The 23,066-nt window shown below is 34.6% G+C and overlaps 1 protein-coding gene across 1 annotated transcript; it reads left to right on the top strand.

The window, feature by feature from the left end:
- The first annotated feature begins 12,770 nt into the window (after positions 1-12,770).
- Positions 12,771-15,527, top strand: cfap144 (cilia and flagella associated protein 144). Its single transcript, XM_051111542.1, has 4 exons — positions 12,771-12,985; positions 13,089-13,148; positions 13,405-13,508; positions 14,659-15,527. Exons 1-4 carry the CDS (start codon positions 12,856-12,858, stop codon positions 14,770-14,772), a joined length of 408 nt encoding a protein of 135 aa, XP_050967499.1. The 5' UTR covers positions 12,771-12,855; the 3' UTR covers positions 14,773-15,527.
- Positions 15,528-23,066: the final 7,539 nt, after the last annotated feature.

Here is a 23,066-nt window from a genome sequence, read left to right as displayed (position 1 = left end):
TAGGAAATTTAAGCAATAAATACCATTTGGCGCTCTTTAATGTGGCGTGATAGATCACTGTAGCTTAAACTGGGCACTCCCCTGTGCATAATCAAATGCAAGTTTTATTTTTGTTCTGGAGACGATTCCGTGCTCTGTTGCCACACTGGAGCGCACTCACCACCAACTGGACAGGGATGGGAATTACAGTTACAATACATCACCCTCAGTGTTAAAGGAGAACTCCACTTCCAGAACAACAATTTACAAATAATTTACTCACCTCCTTGTTATCCACAATGTTCATGTCTTTCTTTCTTCAGTCGTAAAGAAATTATGTTTTTTGAGGAAAACATTTCAGCATTTTGATTTTGAACTTCCAAAATGCAGTTTAAATGCGGCTTCAAACGATCCCAAATGCGGTTGTAAACGATCCCAGCCGAGAAAGAAGGGTCTTCTCTAGCGTAACAATCGGTTATTTTAATAAAAATAATACAATTTATATACTTTTTAAAGTCAAACGCTCATCTTGTCTTACTCTGCCTGGACTGTTTTTGTTCCGGTTCATGGCGGTTAGGGTATGTCAAAAAACTCCCATCTCATGTTCTCCATCAAATTCGAAATCGTCCTATATCACTGTTTTACCTTTTTTGTTAAGGGTGTTTGATCTTCTTTGCATGTTCACTTTGCAAAGACTGGGTCAGAACTTCTGCAGCGATGTAGGATGATTTTGAAATGATTTTTGTTTGTTTTTCGACATACCCTAACTGTCTTGAGTCAGAATATACAGAGTTTAGGGAGAGAAAGGCAAGACGAGCATTTGCGATTAAAAAGTATTTAAATTGTATTTATCGTTTCACTAGATAAGACCCTTCTTCCTCTGTTGGGATCGTTTAAACTGCCTTTTGGAAGTTCAAACTCGGGGCACCATATCAGTCCATTATATGGAGAAAAATACAGAAATGTTTTCCTCAAAAAACATAATTTCTTTACGACTGAAGAAAGAAAGACATGAACATCTTGGATGACAAGGGGGTGAGTAAATTATATGTGAATCTTTGTTTTGGAAGTGGACTTCTCCTTTAACTGGCAAAGTGACGGATGGCCTTCAGATTTTTCTGTCACTGCTAAAAAAATTCCGTAAATGACGGAAAAATTTTGGTTAACGTGACCTCTGCCTCAGAGATACATTAATATACACCCCCAATTCAGGATTTAGGGTTTTCTTCCACCATTTTGCACGTCGTGAACGGTGAGTATAGTTTGTCTATTTCTGCTTGCTACAGTTTTTCTCCTCTTCGCGTTCGTCTTCATCGTCTCTGGCTTCTGTTTACAGTTGTTTTATTTGCCCAGTTAAAGAATTAAGTTGTGTTATTAATAGTTATAAAAGTTTTCCAACCATTAGTCAACAGGGATCTCCTCTCTATTCACAACACTGTCTACGTTTCTTAGCCACTTATGTCGTTTTTTTGAAAATTTATACTGTGTGTATTCAAACCGGTTTACCATTTGAACTGGTAGTCAAGAAGTATATTCATTTGCTAGGGGAAATAAACAATATTATACAAAGACATGAAAGAAAATGTGTGCCTTTGCTAGAGGAAATAAATAATATTACTCAAAGAGATGAAAGAAAATACATGTACAATCTATTTCTTTTTTAAATACAAAAAAGCCAGCAGTCAGTGTCATCTCTAATTTGTGCAGTAATTTATAATTTACAGGTACATTGAATAAAGCAAATAATAGTTATTTAATTTAGAAAACATTTTTGAGAATGCTCAGCCTCTTCTGATGGACCACCACTGCAGGAGATCCTGCTACTAAGGATCTCAAAAGACTTGAAAAAGATTTTAACAGTGACCCACTTTATACAAGAACCTCACCAAGTCAGAACACACGTCCCCTTTACCTCAAAGCCATTGACTTTGTTATGAGGACAGGCACAACGACTAAGATAAACACACCGCCAAGACCTCACTCTTAGTATGTAGAAGTGTAAGGTGGTAGTCAGCATGTCTGAACAAACCAGAGGCACTTGAGCAAAGTGTTTCAATAAGTGGAGGCTTCACTTAGCGTAACCTGATCACCATTTGGGTTCCATGGGAATGACAGGCAGTGATTGGCATCACCTCTGTGGTGCAGACGTTGCTGTTTTAACACTGGATAAGGACAGGGAAGAGGAGCCTTTGTGCTCTTATCTGTGCATACTGCATGTGGAGTCGCCACCTCAGTTTGGGATCAGTCTAGCTGTGTCTCATAGCTCCTTCTGCGAGCAGACCAGAACAACCCCACACGTTCACATCAGTAACATGTTCACAGTGTGGCTCACGCCCGGGCATGCATAGGTCTGAACTGTTTTATATTGCCGCTGACCCTGGAAACAGCATGGTAAGGGTTTGAAGAGACCCTTAAAGCTGACGGGCGGTAATCACTTAGAGGGGCATCTCATTAGTAAAGCATATAGGAGATAGACTGGGGCTAGCTGTCACACTTTTTACTCTGGTATATATTTATCCAATCTCAACTCAGCTTTACTTCTAGAGCACTTTACAAAGCCACAAATCCTCTACACTTTGTACTCCTGTGCATACTTATGTTGTTCATTTATGTATGTACATATGTATGTAAGTACAGTTCAAGTCAAAAGTTTACATACCTTGCAGAATCTGCAAAATGTTAATTATTTTACCAAAATAAGAGGGATCATACAAAATGCATGTTAATTTTTATTTAGTACTGACCTGAAAAAGATATTTCACATAAAAGATGTTTACATGTAGTCCACAAGAGAAAATAATAGTTGCATTTATAAAAATGACCCTGTTTACAAGTTTACATACACTTGATTCTTAACACTGTGTTGTTACCTGAATGATCCACAGCTGTGTGTTATTTTTTTTTTATTTTTTTTTTTTTTGAGTGATAGCTGTTCATGAGTCACTTGTTTGTCCTGCACAGTTAAACTGCCCACTGGTCTTAAAAAAATCATTCAGGTTGTTTTAGCATTTTGTGTATTTGAACCCTTTCCAACCCTTTGACTGTATGATTTTGAGATCCATCTTTCACACTAAGGACAACTGAGTGACTCATATGCAACTATTACAAAAGGTTCAAATGCTCACTGATGCTCCAGAAGAACAAATGATGCATTAAGAGCCAGGGGGTAAAAACTTTTTGATTTGAAGATCAGGGTAAATTTGTCTTCTGGGAAACATGTAAGTATCTTCTGTAGCTTCTGAAGAGCAGTTCTAAATGAAAAAAAAAAGATATTTCGGCAAAATAAGAAAAATGTACACATTTTCATTCTGTTCAAAAGTTTACACCCCTGGCTCTTAATGCATCGTTTTTCCTTCTGGAGCATCAGTGAGTTCCAACTGAGTTCCTCAGTTGTCCTCAGTGTGAAAAGATGAATCTCAAAATCATACAGTCATTGTTGGAAAAAGTTTAAATATGCAAAAATGATGAAAAACCAAAGAATTTGTGGGACCTGAAGGATTTTTTTCTGAAGAACAGCGGGCAGCGGGTTTAACTGTTCAAGACAAACAAGGGACTCATGAGCAACTATCACTACAAAAAATAAATAAATAAAAAAAAAGACACAGCTGTGGATCATTCAGGTAACAACACAGTATTAAGAATCAAGTGTATGTAAACTTTTGAATGGAATAATTTTTATAAATTTAACTATTATTTTCCCTTGTGGACTATATGTAAATGTCTTTTATGTGAAATATCTTATTCAGGTCAGTACTAAATAAAAAATAACATGAATTTTGTATAACCCCTTTTATTTTGGTCAAATAATTAACATTTTGCAGATTCTACAAGGTGTATGTAAACTTTTGATTTCAACTGTATATGAAGGATTGCTGTGAGATAAAAATTGATGTGATATTCCAATATTCTCAATTTCTATTCCCACACACAGTCTACACACACCTATACACACTGTCCATTGAATAAATTGAGTTAGCCAGGGGGAAAAATGATTATTATTATGATTATAATGTAAGAGACTACCAAAAACGAGCTGATCCCATTTCAGCGTAATTGCCAGACAGAGAGTAAAGTGTTAGCACCGCTGCCAGGTGTGAAGTGTGATAATTATATGTTAGCAAACTGGCAGAAACTGGCTCAGGACCAGAGCTCCTTGTACAGGCTTTCTAACGACATTTCACTCCTTTGGTGGCCTGGAAAGAGCTAGTCACTGAATTTATTTCTAAAAGTGAGACACACAATATGGTAGTCTCCCATTTCTTTGAAAGCAATGTGTTATGTGCTATTTGACTGTAATAAATTAGCACCAGAAAATCTTGACTTTGCTAAATAGCATTTTGTTAGCCTGCGACGAAAGGATATGTCATAATTCAGTGACATTATAGTCATGTTGCACATATGTCGGTATGGAATTTCCCTGTAAAACCCAAGGGCTGTCTGCAAATGAAACTGGCACTAAAGTTGTTCAGCTTTCACCTAGTTTCAATCCTTCATCATTCAACTCATGGCAACTGATTACATTAACGAAATGACTTTAAATTCTCCTCCCTTCACCCCGTCTCTTTTAGATTGCCATGTATGATAAAGGGATTAAAGATGTATGATTTATTCTGATTAATATGATGGACAGCCCATAGCTGTCTGGGACACATTTAGGCTCTGAAGTAAAGAGTCCGTTGTAAAGGTCTAATGGGATGTCTATGAGTCTCTTTGAACTTAATGAGCCCATCAGTCTCAATTTGATGGATGACAGCTACTGTGCTACAGTTGTGGTTCTCTTGTATTCGAGTCATTATGTTAAGATAATATAAAATTATCAGAATTTTTGAGAAACAAAAACACGGCCTTTTAAGTAGAGATTGCCAACTGTACAATTGAGGTTTTTGTCTTGTTTTCCAGTAAAAATAAGATGAATGTACTCGCTTTCAGAGAATATAGCTCGAACTACATTTATTTCTTTTACTCATTTGAATTTTTTTTCTTGTTTTAAAATTTATATGCTTAAAAACAATGACAGCTTGACGTTTTTCTATTAATTTTAAATTAATGTAATATTTTTGTTTAAATATGTGTTATTTTAAAATTGTTTATTTTTTCTTTTTCTATTTTGTTATATTTTGTCTGTTGTGTAGTTGATTGTATCAAATTTTCCATTTGTCAGTTAAGAATTTTCAGCCACTTCCAGCATTCCGGGGAAACAAGTGGAAAAATGGACTGATGATAACACTGATCCTGGGCTTTGGACTAGTTCCTCCTCAATATCTGTCATACTCAAAGGACACCCAAACACAGCCTCTTTACTCACACCACCTACTCTGGACATAAGCCCAAACAGGCCCAACTCCCAAACGATACTTTGCAAACACAACCTGGCCTCTCTGAAGAAATCCAATCCGTCTTTTGTCGCCAAGTAGTAAGTGGTAGTTGAAGACAGATCTGACATTTAGCTGGCTCATCACCTCTGTTCTGATTTCTGCTTTTTCTTAAGACAGATGTTTATTTAACATAGCCTGGTCTTATTCCAATGGAATTAATCTTTAAAATATGAAAAAGAAACTGAGATATACTCATAAGATGTAGTGTAGTGTAACTTTTTAACAATTTTCACTCAGAATATATCTTGACTTACATTTATTTTTTTGTACCCATTGGATTTTTTTTAAAATCTTGTTTTAAAAGTTATATGCATAAAAACAATGGCAACCAGACATGTTATTTTTATATTAATTTTACAATTAATTTAATTTGGTCTTATTCCAAAGGAAATTAATCTTTAAAAAATACATATAAAAAAAGATAAGATAAAATAAAATGTTGTGTAGAGTACTTTTTAAACAATTTTCACTCAAAAATTGCCCTAAATTTCACTATTAATTACAAGGAAATGGCAAGTAACGTTGGATTAAACATTGAAGTAGAACAACTGAAATATTAGTTTTGAATAATAGTATTTTCTTGTAAAGCGTACTCCAATCATCTTTTTCATTTACTACTTCAAAATGTGTTTTTTAAAATGTAAATAGATAGATCATTATATGAAACGGGTGCCATTTCCACTTTGCAATTTTCAAAATTTTCATTAAGAACAAAGTTAAAAAAACAAACAAACAAACAAACAAACAAAAAAAAAACCCTACAACTTGAAAAATATGTTCCAAAAAACACATTAGGCACAAAATCCTTATTAATATTACCCTTTTTATTCAGGCAAGAGTGCACTTATTGTACCACCCCGTAACAGACAATATGCACACCATTAAAGTAGTAAAACAAGAAATAGATTTTATTATTTTATTATTATTAAAATATTAAAATATTATGTTTTCCTAATAGTAAACTATCAAAAGAAAGTCTGTAATTTAATGCATTTTTTTAATTATTAGATTTTTAATCTTGAAAAATGAATTTTGATGTTGAGGGAGAAAATTAGATGGGAGTTTTTCGAAATACCCTAACTGTCAAACCGGAAAAAAAAACAGAGTTCAGGCAGAACAAGACAAGATGAATGTTTGACATTAAAAAGTATATAAATTGTATTATTTTTACGAAAATAACTGATCGTTTTGCTAGATAAGACCCTTCTTCCTCGGCTGGGATCGTTTACAACCGCATTTGGGATTGTTTGAAGCTGCATTTAAACTGCATTTTGGAAGTTCAAACTCGGGGCACCATAGCAGTCCATTATATGGAGATTAAAAAGGGGTCAAATTCACCCGTATTTGTTTCAACAGTATTTTTGGATACATATTTTTTGCCTTAGACACCAACCCCGTGTCTGAATATGGTATTCATAAAACAGTAGACAGCTGTACGCTGATCATCTTCGTTTTATTTAAAACTTCGAAAAGTTGTTTTTTTACATTATATGAATGACTGAAAGCTGATGTCAGAGCTGCCTATAAAATTACTAATAAAACTACAGGGACCATGATCATGCTTAGTTTGCCATACACTGTGTCCACTGACATTTACCGCCATCAAAATCCCATTAAGACGCCGCTGTCTGATAAGAAGTCTTAATGAGTGAACTTTGGAAACTCTCTCACGCAGAAGACAGAGCAAAGCAGCCACAGAGAGCCTGCTATAGTTGATCAAATGCTCTTTAAGTAATCAGTCTGCAGTTCTTTCCTCTCGCTCACCTGTCAGGACGGCTCAGATCCCACTCATGATGAATTCCATTGTGGATCCCCATGTGATAGATCCTTTTCCCAAAAAGCCACTCGAGAAAAGAATGTGAGACAAGCAGCAAGCTGTTTCTGCATTTGTCTTACACGCTCTTTATTCCTCTGGACATCCTCTTAGGAAGGAAACAAAGTGACAGTTACAGTAATAACACTTGTTATATAAGGCCAAGGGGATGGAGGAAAAGTAGAAACACATGCTTTATGTGACATACTTGCTGAAATTGCTATTAGCAGTGACAACAAAGAGAGGTGTGTGTTCCTATGTTTAGCTGTCTGTATGCGATGACAGAAAAGCAGACACTTGATAAGCTCATGAAGACCAGACAGTATTTTCGCCAATCAGATAACAGGACACATCAAGTGCCAGTGTAAGTTAATGCAGTTAATTTAATAAATGTCAAACTAATAACTGCTGGTGATCACGTTACAAAAAAACAACTAAAACTTGCATTAGTTCATTTTCTTTTTAGACAAATCTAACATGAAGATCTTCTGTCAGTCCTTGGCAAGATTATTTTTTTAATACTCATAAAACATTATAAATGACTCAAAAGATATATGACTATAAAATCATGTATAGATTTTGATTAGACAAACACAGTGTTTAAAATTAGAGAACAGCGATGATTGTAGCATGAAGAAAGATTACAACTAAAATTTCTGAAGGTTAAAGCAGTCAGAAATTAGTATGAAGTGTAGAGGCCCTCGCTTTGAATGACTTCAGCACATCTGCGACCACAGGACATCACTACACTGTAAAAAACAACTTGTTGAGTCAACTTAAAATAATTTGTAACCTGGCTGCCTTAAAATTTTAAGTTCAGTTAACTCAAAAAAAGTTTATTCAACTTGAAATGTTACATTATACTAAGTGACAACTTAGATATTTGAGTTAAATAAACTTAAAATTTTAAGGCAGCTGGGTTACTTACCCATCTTTTAAGTTTAGCAAACACAAATATCTAAGTTGTTACTTAGTACAACTTAACATTTCAAGTTGACTAAACTTATTTTAGTTGACTGAACATAAAATTTTAAGGCAGCAGGGTAACAAATTATTTTAAGCTGACTCAACAAATTGTGTTTTTATAAGTGTAGTTTCTCACACTGCGCTGGTGTGATCTTGGTCCACTCTTCTTCCCATCTCTTCCATAGTTCAGTGACTATAGTTGGTTTCTTAGCCATGACAGTCTCTTGATGAAAACGTACCTTTGGGAACTTTTTTGCAAGACGTGAAATACGTACCGCAATGTACGCTTTGTATATATTCAATGTGGAAATGTCCACTGGGTGGCGCTAAGAGAGTGTTCTTTTTTTCGATTTCTCATCTTACAGCTCTTCATACCCAAGGATTCCACATCCTAAGTCCAATTCTGTGCCGGCTGAGCTACTGAGCTACCGAGCAGGGCCATTCACAAAGAATGCATCTTTGCGTCAAAAAACATGAGACGCAGCACTCAGAAATGGTTTTTAAAAAAGCATAGTGTAGAACACGAGGGTCTCGAGATGCGCTTTCGAGATGTGATGCAATAACGACAATAAGGGAAATAACAGAAACAGGCAAACAGCAGAATTCCTTTTTTTAAGGAACAACACTCAACTAAAAGGATAAAGGTGCTTTAAAAGGTTCTTCACAGCGATGCCATAGAAGAACCATTTTTGGTTCCACAAAGAACCATTCAGTCAAAGGTTATTTCAGGGAATCATCTCTTACTTACCTTTTTATTATCTGAAGAACCTTCCTTTGCCACAAAGAACCTTTTGTGAAACAGAAAGGTTCTTTAGATGTTAAAGGTTCTTTATGGAACCATTTAGACAAAAAGCTTCTTCTATGGCATTGTGAAGCACCTTTATTTTTAAGAGTGAAACTGGGATAATTGCTTGAAGACACAGCCACTATGAGCGCCTCCTCCGCTATGTTGCTGTCAAATAAAACAGTTGTCAAGCTAACTTGCTACTGTAAACAGAAGCTCGCAACACTTGCCCCGCCTCTGAGTTTTTCTGACTGTGCCACTGCTTTGGAACTGACATTGATGAGTGACACTGCGTGTAAAAGTTCTTTTAACTTGACACCGCGTCTTAAAAATGCAGCGCTCATGTGTGAGGCGCTGCAAAAGCGTCCATCAAGCGTGTTTACATAGAAAACAATGGAAAAGTAGTACATTGGAATGGAAAAACGCGTTCTGTGTGAATGGGCCCTAATTGTGTACGAAAACAATTACAAGTGCTCGCTGTTTTACTGCCTCTAGTGTTCATTTCTGTTGGAAACTGTAGTGATATGTACTTATTGGTATGTATTTTGCGTCTTGCGAAAAAGTTCCCAGAGTTACGTTTTCGTCATGAGACCAGGTAGCCCAATGTATGACACTTCCTCCTCCACCTTTCAATGATTTCTTTACACACTTTGGGTTCAGTCTTTCCCCAGTCTGACACCAAACATAATGTTTCCCATCAGACCCAACTAAACAAAACTTACTCTTATCACTAAAGTGAATTTTGAACCAGTTCTCCTCTCTCCACACAACATGTTCCTCAGCAAAGGTGAGCTTAGCCTTTTGATTCTTTCTGCTTTCAGTCCAACGTCTCTTAAACGTTGAGACACTGTATGCCGAGACAGATCCTTACCCTGTTCAGCGCTGAACTGGGAAGCAATTCCAGCTGCAGTGCTGAACCGATACCTTATTGAGAGTCTCCGCATTATCCTGTCCTTTCGTGCATTTGTGGGGAACTTGAATGAGTTAGTGACATTGTAAGGATGCAATATTCTAGCAATCACAGATTGGAACGACCAACTTCTCCGGCTATGGCTGCTATTGGCCTTCATCTGGACAACCTGCTGTCGGAGGGTTTCAGTCACTTTAGAACGGCTCAGCATCTTGCGAAGTCAGTGAAAACTGTAAAGTTAGGCTGCCAGTTAAACAGGGTTTGTCAGATAATTAAGGAAATTAGCACCAGGTACCAGATTAACACCAGTAACCTGGAGGGTTTTCTCTAATTTTGATCAGAGTTCTTTTTCAAATATCTCATTAAAGTTTTTTATACTGTGCTTCAGAATATATTTAACTCATGAAATATGCTTAAAACACACTTTTACTTCTGTTAGGATAACTTCAAATAAGCAGTGACCTCAAAATTGCAGGTTGTTCTCTAATTTTGATCTCCACTGTCGACAGACAGATAGATTAAAAATCTATTAAAAACATATTGAAAAAGATGTTGGCTTGCCTTGCATCAACTCTTTAATCGCTGCTCTTAGCAGATTTAAGAATAATTTGATGCAATCGATTTTCAAGCAATTTACAAAAGCTATTTATTTAAAGGTATTTAATATGTCAGTGTTTAAACATTTTATTAAGCTCATTAACATGCGTCAAGACACTTAGTATTAGGAATTGATTTGGGTTTGTAAAAAAACAAATAAATCCTGAATGATTAGATCTGTTCTTGTTTATTTTAAAATGTCTTTAAAATGCATTTGGGAGCAAACTCAAGATGAATTTAATGCCACCAATGCTTATAACCTGTATTATGACCTTATATCAAGCGATCTAGCCCACCAGGAACACCCAATTTCATTACAAAGACTGAACACAGAGATTTAGAACAGACTGGGACTGTCAGGGTTGTATTTGGTTGGGTACACAGTTTCATTTTGGTACCTGTAATCCTTTACACAGCCCTATTAACAGAGAACATGCTGAGGCTGAGGGATCTCTTAAAAAGCAGTGCCAATCTGATTTTTCAAGAGAGTTTCCCATGACCAAGTGGCGTCTCCATTGGGCCTCAGTGATGGCGAGTGTATTCAGTATAATCAGTGCCATCAGCAGTGTATGACTCCTGGGGTTTATCTACTAGATAGAGATTTTGCAGCCGCTCCTTCACTGCCTGTGCGAGGGAATAAAGCATCAGTTCTGCTGAAGGTGGGCGACAAAGAATGATGGTAGGTGCATTTATCTGAAACTCAACATACACTAACTCACACCTAAACAAACACACGCATTCGCGTTCACATTGTCCCTTTGTGTACGAGATAGAGAATTATCGCGGTGTGCGTGTAGACAATAGGCCTTGAGCGAGTGTGTGTTTGTATTTCAGGACAGATTGTAGTTATGGATGACTGCTAGTCACAGACATAGCATGGACTCATGGGTAGATGCGCTGGAAACTTTCTCACGTTCCTTTTACTGATCCATCTAGGACAGCGTTTTTAAAACAAAGCAAAAGTTTGGTGTAAAACAAAGATTATAAAAAATGTGAAGAAATAAAAATTACACTACATATAGCTGTTGTGTGCAGTACAATTATTTTTGTATTTTGATTATATACTAATGAGTTTTAATCCTTCAAGAGACATAATATCAAAGAGAAAATTGCTAATAATTGCACAGTTTTATACAGCATAATTAGGTACAAGGGGGCAGAACCAATGTGGGAAAATAACCTGTAATTAATAATCATTTTAGAACTATTAAAACAAAACCGTTTAACAACTGAGATCTGACAACAAATACAGACATTATATAAATAATATTTAAATAAATACATAATGCATTACAAGAGACCCTAAATGTACAAGCTAAATTTAAAACTAAATTAACCTCAATAAACATGACTTTCTTTTGAATTCAGTTTCTTTTGAGGAGTGTGAAATAAAATATTCTGTTGCAGGTAATAAATATATTCTACAAAATATTAATCATTTTGGATATTCTTGGTTCTTAAACCACTAAAATAGGCCTATTTATCACACACTTTGTCCAAGAATCTTTTTTATTTATGTATTATTATATCCACCTTAAATTTAATGTGTCTGATTTCTGTTGTCATCTACTTCCAGCAATTTTTAGGTGCACAAAACAACTCTTTTTGCAGCTTGATATTGCAAACTGGTGTATCTTACCATATTATTTTAATGTATTATCTTAATTATGAACACACTAGTTTGTAGAGCAAACAGCTTTACTGCTAATGTTTAATGCGCTTTGTTATTGTCCTCGTTATTTCCCAACAGCGGCTAATGAACCGGAAGTCTCGCACATTCACGGAAAACGTTTTACTTCCGCGTTGATAACATACTTGTTTGCTTACTAAAAATATGAGTAGTGTTGGTGGTTCATTAAACAACAGAAAATATTTTATTTACACAACACTTACTGTACGTGTTTGTTTGTTTTTGACAAAATATATGTAATTTTGGACATTCCTGGTTCTTAAACCACAACAAATATTGCTCTTTAACACAAACACTTTCCATGACAAAGAAATGTTTGTTGGTTGGTTGCTTTATTTATTTATTTTCTACGAAAATATGAGTCATTTTAAATATCCTTGCGTTTTAAACCACAACAGATGCTTCCGTGTCACAGTACAACACTTTCCATAACAAATAAGTTTAAATTATTAATTTATTCATTCATAAATCAAACACAAGCATATCATGGTTCCTGCTGGAGTAATATAATCGCTGCCTTACAGAAGCCACCATTGGCACGCGTAAGGAGAGAAAATATCAGACGAATTTCTGGGCTTTGTACGCCCTCTTATGGATAAAACCGTTTTGGCGCTTTGTTTACGGTTGCCAAGCAACAAGATTCAAAGAGAAAACGGAAGTGTTGGCCATTGCTGGAAATGATTCGGTGGTCATACTAGGAAACATTAGCAACTGAAAAACTTTGATAACACTTTAGAAAATATGGCAAACACTAAAGAAAAAGACCCTGTGGACATAGTTCACCAGAATGCTATTCGTGTCGAGACAATAATGAAGGAGCTGAGGCACCAGAAGCTTTACACTGAGTTTAACATCAACCCATACAAGAAACGTGAGTGCAGAGCTTTACTAGCATACAGTATGTTTGTCTTTGTGTTTGGATAAATATGTAAAAAAAAAAGCCTCTTTGTTTGTCTTTGTTTGTTTTTTTTCAGTGCACATTCTGACTGACAAGCCCATGTCCAATATCACCTACAGAAAAGAAGAGGAGGACCGTAAGTATTTCCACTACGTCTGATCTACCACAATCCTACCTTAGTTTCTGGCAAAATACCATACTTACATCTACAAAATATGTTAAATCCATAGGTTGAATGTTTTTAATTTTTAAATAGCTGTTTTGATGTTAGTGGTGGTGGTAAAGTAATTATTATTATCATTAACTGTATTTACTGTTTGGGTGTGTGTTTAATTGTTATGTAGATGTAATACATACTATGTAAAGTGTAATGACAAAGTGTTTTTGTACAGCTGCTTTCGTCCAGGCCATACACAGGGCCCACCTGGAGCCCACAAAAAAGTACTCTCACCCTCAGACGGAAGCACAAGAGATAGGATGGATATCTAGTCCTTTAGTAAGTACTTATTTTTAAAATTTTTTATTCATGAATAAATTAATGAATGAAGGACAAGGCTTACAATATGGGAGTCACTAAAATGTTTAAAATATTTTAAAATATTTAGATTTTATGCGAACATTTTAGATGCCATTTAGATTTAAATGTGACCCTGAACCACAAAACCAATTTTTTGGAATTTTTTGAAATTGAGATTTATACCTCATCTGAAAGCTGAATAAATAAGCCTTCCACTGACGTATCGATTGTTAGGATAGTACAATATTTGAGATACAAAACTAAGGTTGCAAAAAAATCTAAATATTGAGAAAATCGCATTTAAAGTTGTCCAAATAAAGTTCTTAGCAATGCATATTACTAATCAAAAATTAAGTTTTGATATATTTACAGTATGGAATTTACAAAATATCTTTATGGAATATGATCTTTACTTAATGTCCTAATCATTTTTGGCACAAAAGAAAAATGTATCATTTTTACCCATACAGTGTATTGTTGGCTATTGCTACAAAGATACCCATGCTATATACAAGTGGTTTTGTGGTCCAGGGTCACAAATATGTGTGTATTTATTAATTTATTTATTACCAGTTTACAATAAGGGTTGATTTATTAACTTTAGTTTACTACCTTAGTTAACATTATCTAACAAAGAATAATATTTCTAAAACATTTATATTTTCTGTTGAATAAAAACATTTTTGGTTTCTATTAGGTTTAGTTAAAAAAAATAAAATCAAAGTTGTATCTGTTAATATTATTTAATGGGCCTGAGCAAAAAAAAAAAAACTTTTTGCTTATTGTTACATAATGTTAGTTAATTCATTAACTCAGATTAATTTATAAGACCTTACTGTAAAGTGTTACCTATTTATTTATTAAAAAATGCATGTAAAAACATTTAAAATTCATATTTTGATGAATCTGAAAATTAGCTTTTGCTTCTCAGTCTAACCAAAAACAAACTTTTGTTGTTGTTTTGTTATTTTTGCATTTTACTTTTGCACCCCTTAGAGGATTTGTTCCCAATTTATATATTATAGAATCCCAGATTATATGCATATACTTGACCATCACCAGTGCAGTAAAAAAAAGTAGGATGTCTTTCATAATCATCCTAATCATGTCTTTTGTGTAACATTTTTAGATTGTCTCAGATCGCCATGACAGAAGATTAAATTTTCCTCGGCAGAACTCTGAAATCACTAAATACATGGATGCTGCATGGCGTTTGAAGGAACAGACTCAAAATTTGGGATGATAGTTTAAGCCATATTTTCCTGATGCCATATAAACGAATGCAAATAAACAAGTCTGGATAGCGCCTGTGAGAATTGCAAAGTAGGCATTCTTTGTTATCACAAATAAACACAGTAAATGTGCAAGTACAAATATATTTCAGGGAACACTCACTAATGCAGAGAAGTTAAGATTGGGTTTGCACAGAGGCTGCAAGTCTCAAAATCCCATGAGCTGCCCACCTAGACAGTGTTTTTACCATCTTGCAAGGCAGGTCATTCGATTTTAAGACACAGCCGGGGTGTTTAGAATTTCAGTCGTGCATCTAGGGATATGTTAAAGTGGGTCAAATAGCCACCATTCATCACTATGAATGTGACTGTGCCCGTCCAGCAGAATCTCTGCATAGTAAGCAAAAGAGATTAGTTCATAACAAATCGATCTTAGATAATGTCAGATTATACAGAAATAGGATTCACACAGCTTGTTTTGCAAATGTGCCTTTTTCACGGGAAAAAAAATCCATATCTGTGACCATAATCCACTGGCGGTTTATTGGAACATATTACACATAATGTACAACTCAGGTCAAGATTTATTACATTACTTCCCCAAAAGAAATTCCCTTAGATGAAGATACAGTAATATTGTCTCTATCTTATAGAAATGCACTGAATTACTTACTAAAATAAAATTAAATGAAGACTTAAAGAGAAAGTTCAACCTAAAATGGAAATTCTGTCATAGTTTACTTACTCTCATGTTGTTCCAAACCTGCATCAGTTTCTTTCGTCTGCTTGACAATTGATGATATTTTGAAGAATGTAGGTTTCCAAACAATTGCTTGTAGCCATTGACTTTTATAGTATTTTGTCTCATATTATGAAAACTAATGGCTACCAGCAACTGTTTTAGTCACCAACATTCTTCAAAATATTTTCCTTTGTGTTCAACAGAAGACAGAAACTCATACAGGTTTGGAACAACATGAGTGAAGAGAAAATTGACACTTCTGAGTAAACTATCTCTTTAAAGTTTTGTAGGAATGGCAGGATGTATCCCTGGATAACCAAAAATGTACAATAAAAACACATCTCAAAGTACACTGTAAAAAACAATTTGTTGAGTCAACTTAAAATAATTTGTAACCTGGCTGCCTTAAAATTTTAAGTTCAGTCAACTCAAAAAAGTTTATTCAACTTGAAATGTTAAATTATAAGTGACAACTCACATATTTGAGTTGAATCAACTTAAAATTTTAAGGCAGCTGGGTTACATCTGGTAAGTTTAGCAAACACAAATATCTAAGTTGTTACTTAGTACAACTTAACATTTCAAGTTGATTAAACTTATTTTAGTTGACTGAACTTAAAATTTTAAGGTAACAGGGTAACAAATTATTTTAAGATGACTCAACAAATTGTGTTTTTTATTTTTTACAGTGTTGTTTTTTAAAATATTATTTGTATTATTAAATATTTAATAATATAAATATTTATTATTAAAAAAAAAAATCAGTGCTCACTACATGGTCTGACACATTTTCTTAAAAGAACGTTTCAGGGAATGTAAAACCTAAAGCAGTCTATATTATATTATATTTTATTATATTATATTATATTATATTATATAGGTTCTGTACTTCTGTAATATATAATTTGGTCATTGGAGATCATTATGAATTCAAGACCTTCTCTCTCTTCCCTCTCTAGAGAAGTCAACAACATTCTGGGCAAAAGTCTCATTCGATTATAGTCTCTAAATAATCATTATCTGAGTCATCAAAATGGCTTTCCTCTCCTATGAAAGGCTAATAATTGGTGATCTTATTAGTGTACATTAGCCACTGAATTAAGTATTTAGCTGAGATGAGCATTACTTACAATTAGACTGTTTCTACTATCTACTGTTTTCACATGCAGCCCTCCTAAACCTTCAAGAAACATAAAAGATTGTTGTTTTGAACTTAACAGTATAATGTGACATTAATAATATTAATCTTTTTTATATGTGTGTATCCTAGATATCAAAATGTTCTCCAAAAAGGTTATGCCACATTAAATTAGGCTCTCTACCTGCGAAGTTTTCCATCTCCTCTTTTTATTATCAAAATAATTTGTATCTGTAAGAAGTTAAAGAGTCCACTCAGCATCAAGGTGAGAGACTTGGAGGTCTTAAGATTTCCTTTGAGCCTCAATCAATTTGTCAGCAAAGGGTAGGAGGTGGTGCCTGTCTAAATTGATATCTCAAGTCAGCACCAATATGCTGTATCCGACAAGGAAATGTGTTTCGCTGCTCGATAAGGTCTTAAAAGGTTAATTAGAATTCTTCCTAGTTTTCACTCATTCTGATCCAAATGATCAGAAAAGTTCTTTTGCCCCTTGATGGCAGAGCAGTTGTAGGATTTGATGTGATTTATGCTAACACCTCTTTCATCTGTAACCACTATAGGCCTACACTGTGTAGCACTTCAGTGAACACACAACAAACACCTTTTATCACTCTTCTCGTTCTTTTTTTCTGCTTGTGTGCATCTAAGTGTGTCAAATTAGATCGCCAGCTAAAACACCGGCTGCATGTTAAAGTGCTTTTAGCAGGTGCGGCACCTATTTTGTAGTAACATATCCCAGCTGAATTGTTAGCAGGTAAAGGATAACATTTATATTCCACATGTGAAAGCAGGCCTTTCAGTGCTTTAGTGTTCTATAGACAAATAGCACAAAACTCAGAAATATTAGGGAATTTAAAAATATCGATTTCACTGGGTAGATATTGCTGTGTGCAAGAGCTTGTGTAGAGTGAAACATGCTCACAAGCAGACTAGCATAACATCTCTCTGCTGAGAATAACTGTTGGTGTGATTCATTGGCTGGCTAATTTTACTAGCAAATAACTGTCTCCTGTGGGACACAATGTGGTCTTCCTCAAAGGTGTAAGAGGGCATGAAAATGCTGAATCATCTAGTGAGTCACATTCCAGTCTCAGAATGTTTTGTTGTTGTTGTTTTTCACTTATTGGGGACATTAATCCTTATTTTTTGTTTGTGGGAATCATTACTACACTAAAAATACTAAAATGCTATAGGTTACATACAACCCAGTGCTGGGTGAAATATGGACAAACACGGCAACTAGGTTGTTTTGACGAAGGGGTTGGGTTAAATGTTTAACCCACCCTTCTGGGTAGTTTTATTTAACTCAACTATTGTTTAAAAATGTCTCTATGGATGGCTTAAAATTAACCCAAAATAGGTTGTAAATTAAAAATCAGACACATAATTACTAGAGGCATCAGCAATTATCAAAAGGTGAACATTTATTAATAAGCAATTTAAAAAATGTTTATTATTTAATAATTATTTATTCAAATGCATATATATGTAAACGTCTTTTATGTGAAATATCTTATCCAGGTCAGTACTAAATAAAAAATAACATGCATTTTGTATGATCCTTCTTATTTTGGTAAAATAATTAACATTTTGCAGATTCTGCAAGGTGTATGTAAACTTTTGACCTCAACTGTACATGTATAGCCTATACAAAAGAGTTATTCATACATCTTTATATTCATATATAATGAGATATATTCATCAAAGAATCCTGTTTTGCACACAAAAATAATATGTAACCATTTAATTCATCAAAGAATCCTGAAAACAATGTATTGCAGGTTAAGAATCCTGAAATAAAAAACATATATCACTGTTTCCACACAAAAATATGAAGCATAAGCAACTGAAATGTTTCTCAAACACCAAATCAGCATATTAGAATGATTTCTGATAGATCCTTATTACGCTGAAAACTAGAGCAATGGCTGCTGAAAATAAACAGAAATAAACTACATTTTTAAACATTAAAATGAAAAACAGTTATTCTAAATTCTTACAACATTACTGATCAAATAAATGCAGCCTTGGTAATCATAGGAGATTTAAAAAAAAAAAACTAACAAATTTTTGACTGGTAGTATATACGAAAAATTTTTATTATTACAAGGGGTCCAGTGCTGGCTTATGTTACCCTCTGCTGGTAGATGTCATAACTACATCAATTGCACATAAAAATGATCATTCTTTGTTGTTGGCCAAATGTGAATATCATCAGGTATCCAGGTATCAACATATTTTAGGGGTTTTGACATCAGAAAGCTTGAAACCTCTTATTATGTTATGTACATTTAGCATTGTTTTTCCCTGCTGTCCAAGACACAACCCACTAGTTGATCCCTACTAATCTGAGGACTGTCAATGAGCCACATTTCTCTTTCATGTGAAGAGACCTTAAAAATAAATCAGCTAAACTGAGTCACTGTAACATTTATGTGTATGTGTAAAGAAAAATGTTCTCACAGCTTGAAGTATGGCACACACTCAAATTCAGTTGCTACTGGTTACAAACATCACAGCATTCTCACTGGGCTTTGCTTTGGGACTGTTTTGATATGAGAAATCGGATGACAAGGACAAGAAAAAAATATGCGCAGGCCTATGTATCAACATATCAAATCGTACATTTACACAATGGGGCATTTGTTGTTTTACAACAATACAACTTTATACCATATACTTTTTTTCTCACTATGAGCAGCTTGTTTCTTTTTAAGTGAGAAAAAAGGAATTATAATACAAATGTCTTAAAAACTGCCATTTTTCTGTACTCTGATGTGTATCTGTGCCTCTGAGCAACTAACAGAGATCCCCACAGCCCACTGTAGTTATGAACCCAGTCAGGCTTAGCAGCATCAGATTGTGTCTGGGATGATTAGTTCATCTTACGTGACTCTGGTCAGCAAGCACTGACAGAGTCTGGCTGTATGGCATCATCTCTGTCTGGACGGAAATTGTAAAGGTGAGGGATGCCGACTGTACCTGAAAGCTAATATGCTGTAACTGTAGCCAGAACAACACAATAAACTGATTGAAGACCAACTCTGGACGGTTATGCAGTTAAAAGAAGGACTATTCTTATCCTTTCGTGAACCTATATTTTGTTCATCTATATTATCACAGTTGCAGTCTGATGTTTTAAAGCAATCTCTGAGAATGTTAGGAAAATGTTCTTAGAACACAAAATGGAAACATTCTGCTAATGTTTGTATAAAAAATGTTCATAAGACATCCAAGTTTTGAACTTAAAGGGGACATCGGATGCCCATTTTCCGCAAGTTGGTATGATTATTTAGGGTCGTCTCGAAATGTCTGAAATGTCAACGGCTGTATAAAACAACACCCTTTTTACCTTGCCAAAAACAGCTCCATTCACAGTGATCTGTTTTGGCGCATGTCTCTTTAAATGATAATGAGCTACTGCTCACTCCACCCTTTCCTTCTGTTTTTTGTGTATTTGATAACGTGTTACCATTAAAAACTAATCCACTGGCTCTGATGTCGGGAAAAAATGAAGACTCTTATGTTCACTTTTACATCCAACTACAAAATGCCTGCACTGCTTATGAGATGTTTCTACAGCTGCTCGAGCATGAAGAAAATGGCAGATGGTGTATAACTGGAAGAGGGCGGGAATATGCAAATATAGGAAAGTCCATTATCGGTCATCGGCGGGGCCTGAGCAGTATGACATCATAATGCTCAGAAATTAAAACGACTTGATATTTGAGACCGTTTCGGTTTTTTGGGGATTAAAAAAAGAAGTAAATGGATTTTTATCTATGTAGGGTGGATGTGTCTACACACTGCTAAGACACAATTATATGCAAACACCACGTAAAAGTGAATATTGCATCCAGTGCCCCCTTTAATTGAATTTAAAAGTTACATTTTAAACCAGCTTTGTATTGTTGCAATGTCAGTATAGTATAAATAAATGAAAAATACATATTTTCTGTTTTACCTGCACCAGTATTTGTCTGCAAAAGTCCTAAAGCTGTCAAAAGTCCACTGGATGTCACATTTCATGTCATCTGGTGAACTTTCGACAGCTTCAGGGCTTTTGTGAAAACTACAGATTGTATTTTTGTATTTTTTGTAGCCTAGTGTATTATAGGTGTTGAAGTTTTTTGTTTTCTATAAAAGCTTTTTGCACTGTGGGATAAAAAAACAACTCACATTTCTCACAATTCAGACGTTTATTTTTTTCAAACAATTCAGAATTTTGAGGAAAAACGTCAGAATTGTGAGATAAAAAGTCTTTTTATTTTTATTCTGCTGTGGAAACACAAAACTAAATTCTGAAATGTAAAGTCAGAATTCTGGAACGTTAGGACAATGTTCTTTAAACATAAAATTGTACATACATTCTAACATTAGGTATAATCAACAATAATGTTCCTCAAATACTAAAAATGTTGATCGTTCACAGAACTATAAGGAAAAAAAGCTGTTAAAAGTTCCATAACTTAACTGGAATGTTATGAAAAGGTTCCTGGAAAATAAAATTGTTACACTGTACCAACAAACCAACTTAAAATAATTTGTTAACCTGCTGCATGTTAAGTTCAGTTAACTTACATAAGTTTAGTCAACCTGAAATGTTAAGTTGTACTAAGTGAGTTGAATCAACTCAAATATCTAAGCTGTCACTTTGTACAACTTAAAAAATTTCAAGTTGACTAAACTTTTGTGAGTTGACTGAACTTAAAATTTAGGCAGTGGGGTAACAAAATATTTTAAGTTGACTCGTACTGTGTACTTTTCTAGAAGTGCTTCTGTGTATGCTGTAGCATGGAGTTTGGATAAAGGTTGTCTTCTGTTGATAGGTTTTGCGTGAAACATCCTCTCCAGCAGCAGAGGCAGGGAGCATGGGTAAGCTCTGTAGTTACACCGGACCTGCTGCCTCATCAGAACTGAAATGCATGTTTGCTCTGGGGTGAAGACAGCTTTCTGAAATTACAAAGACCCAGGACTGTCAATTGAGTGCAGGAACCAATATATGTTTTTTCCCCCCTCTTTTGTTTGTGAATGTGTTTGGGCAGAATGGTGTGTTGAGTTACCATGTACCGCTGGTGCAGCTGTGCTAGTTGATGAGTCAGCAGTGAAGAAGGCTCATGACCGGCCTGGGAACCAATTTTGTGAAGACAGACTAAACACTGATGGACTTTCACCAGAGATATAGCACTCAAACGGCTTCAAAGGTCACCTTAGGCCATTAGATTCTCCTACATTAGTTGACTTTACTTAGCTGGCAAGATTTTAGTCAATAATAATTGGTTCTTTGGAGATGAAAAAAGATCCTGATGTAAAATTATTGGTTTTTAACTGGTGATTTTTTTTTAAAGGTGCACTCAGTTTTTAAGCAATTGTTTTTTATGTTGTTCTGTCCAGAGTAGTGATGACACACAGAAGCAAAAGTTACCAATGCCACAGCAGAAAAGCATTATTCATGGTCACACATGGAGTGTTTGTTATGGAAGCCTGTTTTTCCACCACTGAATAAAAAATAAAAAAGGTTATTGTGACCTTAATATCGCTTCTGACATTTTTTCTCAGAATTGCGTGATACAAACTCGCAATTCTGCCTTTTTTCTCAGAATTGCATGAAATAAATTCACAATTGCACGAAAAAAGTCAGAATTGTGAGATAAGTCACAATTTCCTTTTTTATTTTATCTCGCAATTCCCAATTTTTCTTGCAATTCTAACTTTTTGTCTCATACTGGTTTAATATAAAAAGCCTGAATTGCATGATATAAACACAATCGCAAGAAATAAAGCCAGAATTGCAACACAAGCTCGCAATTGCGAATTTATATCTCGCAACTGACTTTTTTTTCTCGCAATTCTGAGAAAAAAAGTCAGATTTGCTAGTTTATATATCGCAATTTTGACTCTATCACTCACGATTCTGGGGAAAAAAATCTGAATTGTGAGAAATAAACTCGTAATTGCAAGAAATGAATTGTGAGATAAGTTGCAATTACCTTTTTTTATTTTTTATATCTCGCATTTCCGAATTTTTTTCTCAGAACTGTGACTGAGAACTTCTGACTTTTTTCTCAGAATCGTGTGATATAAACTCTCAAATCTGACTTTCTTCTCAAAATTGTGAGATAAAAACACAATTTCAAGTTATATAGTCAAAATTGCAAGATATAAACTCGCAATTGTAAGAAAAAGTCAAAACTGCGTGATATAAACACACAATTGCTAGAAATAAAGTGAGAATTGTGATAAAACAATTTTGACTTTTTTCTTGAATTGTGAGATATATTACCTTTTTTATTTTTTATTTTTTCAGTGATGGAAGCGAAGTTGTGTTTGTAGACACAACAGTCAATTTAGATTTTAAAATATATTTATTTTGAAGTGAAAAACTGTCCTCTTATAAAATTTCACACACACACAGACACACACAC

Source organism: Labeo rohita, chromosome 6 (assembly GCF_022985175.1).
Source record: "Labeo rohita strain BAU-BD-2019 chromosome 6, IGBB_LRoh.1.0, whole genome shotgun sequence".
NCBI lineage: Eukaryota > Metazoa > Chordata > Actinopteri > Cypriniformes > Cyprinidae > Labeo > Labeo rohita.
Note: the sequence above shows the minus strand (reverse complement) of the source record. Positions and strands in the feature narration are given on the sequence as shown.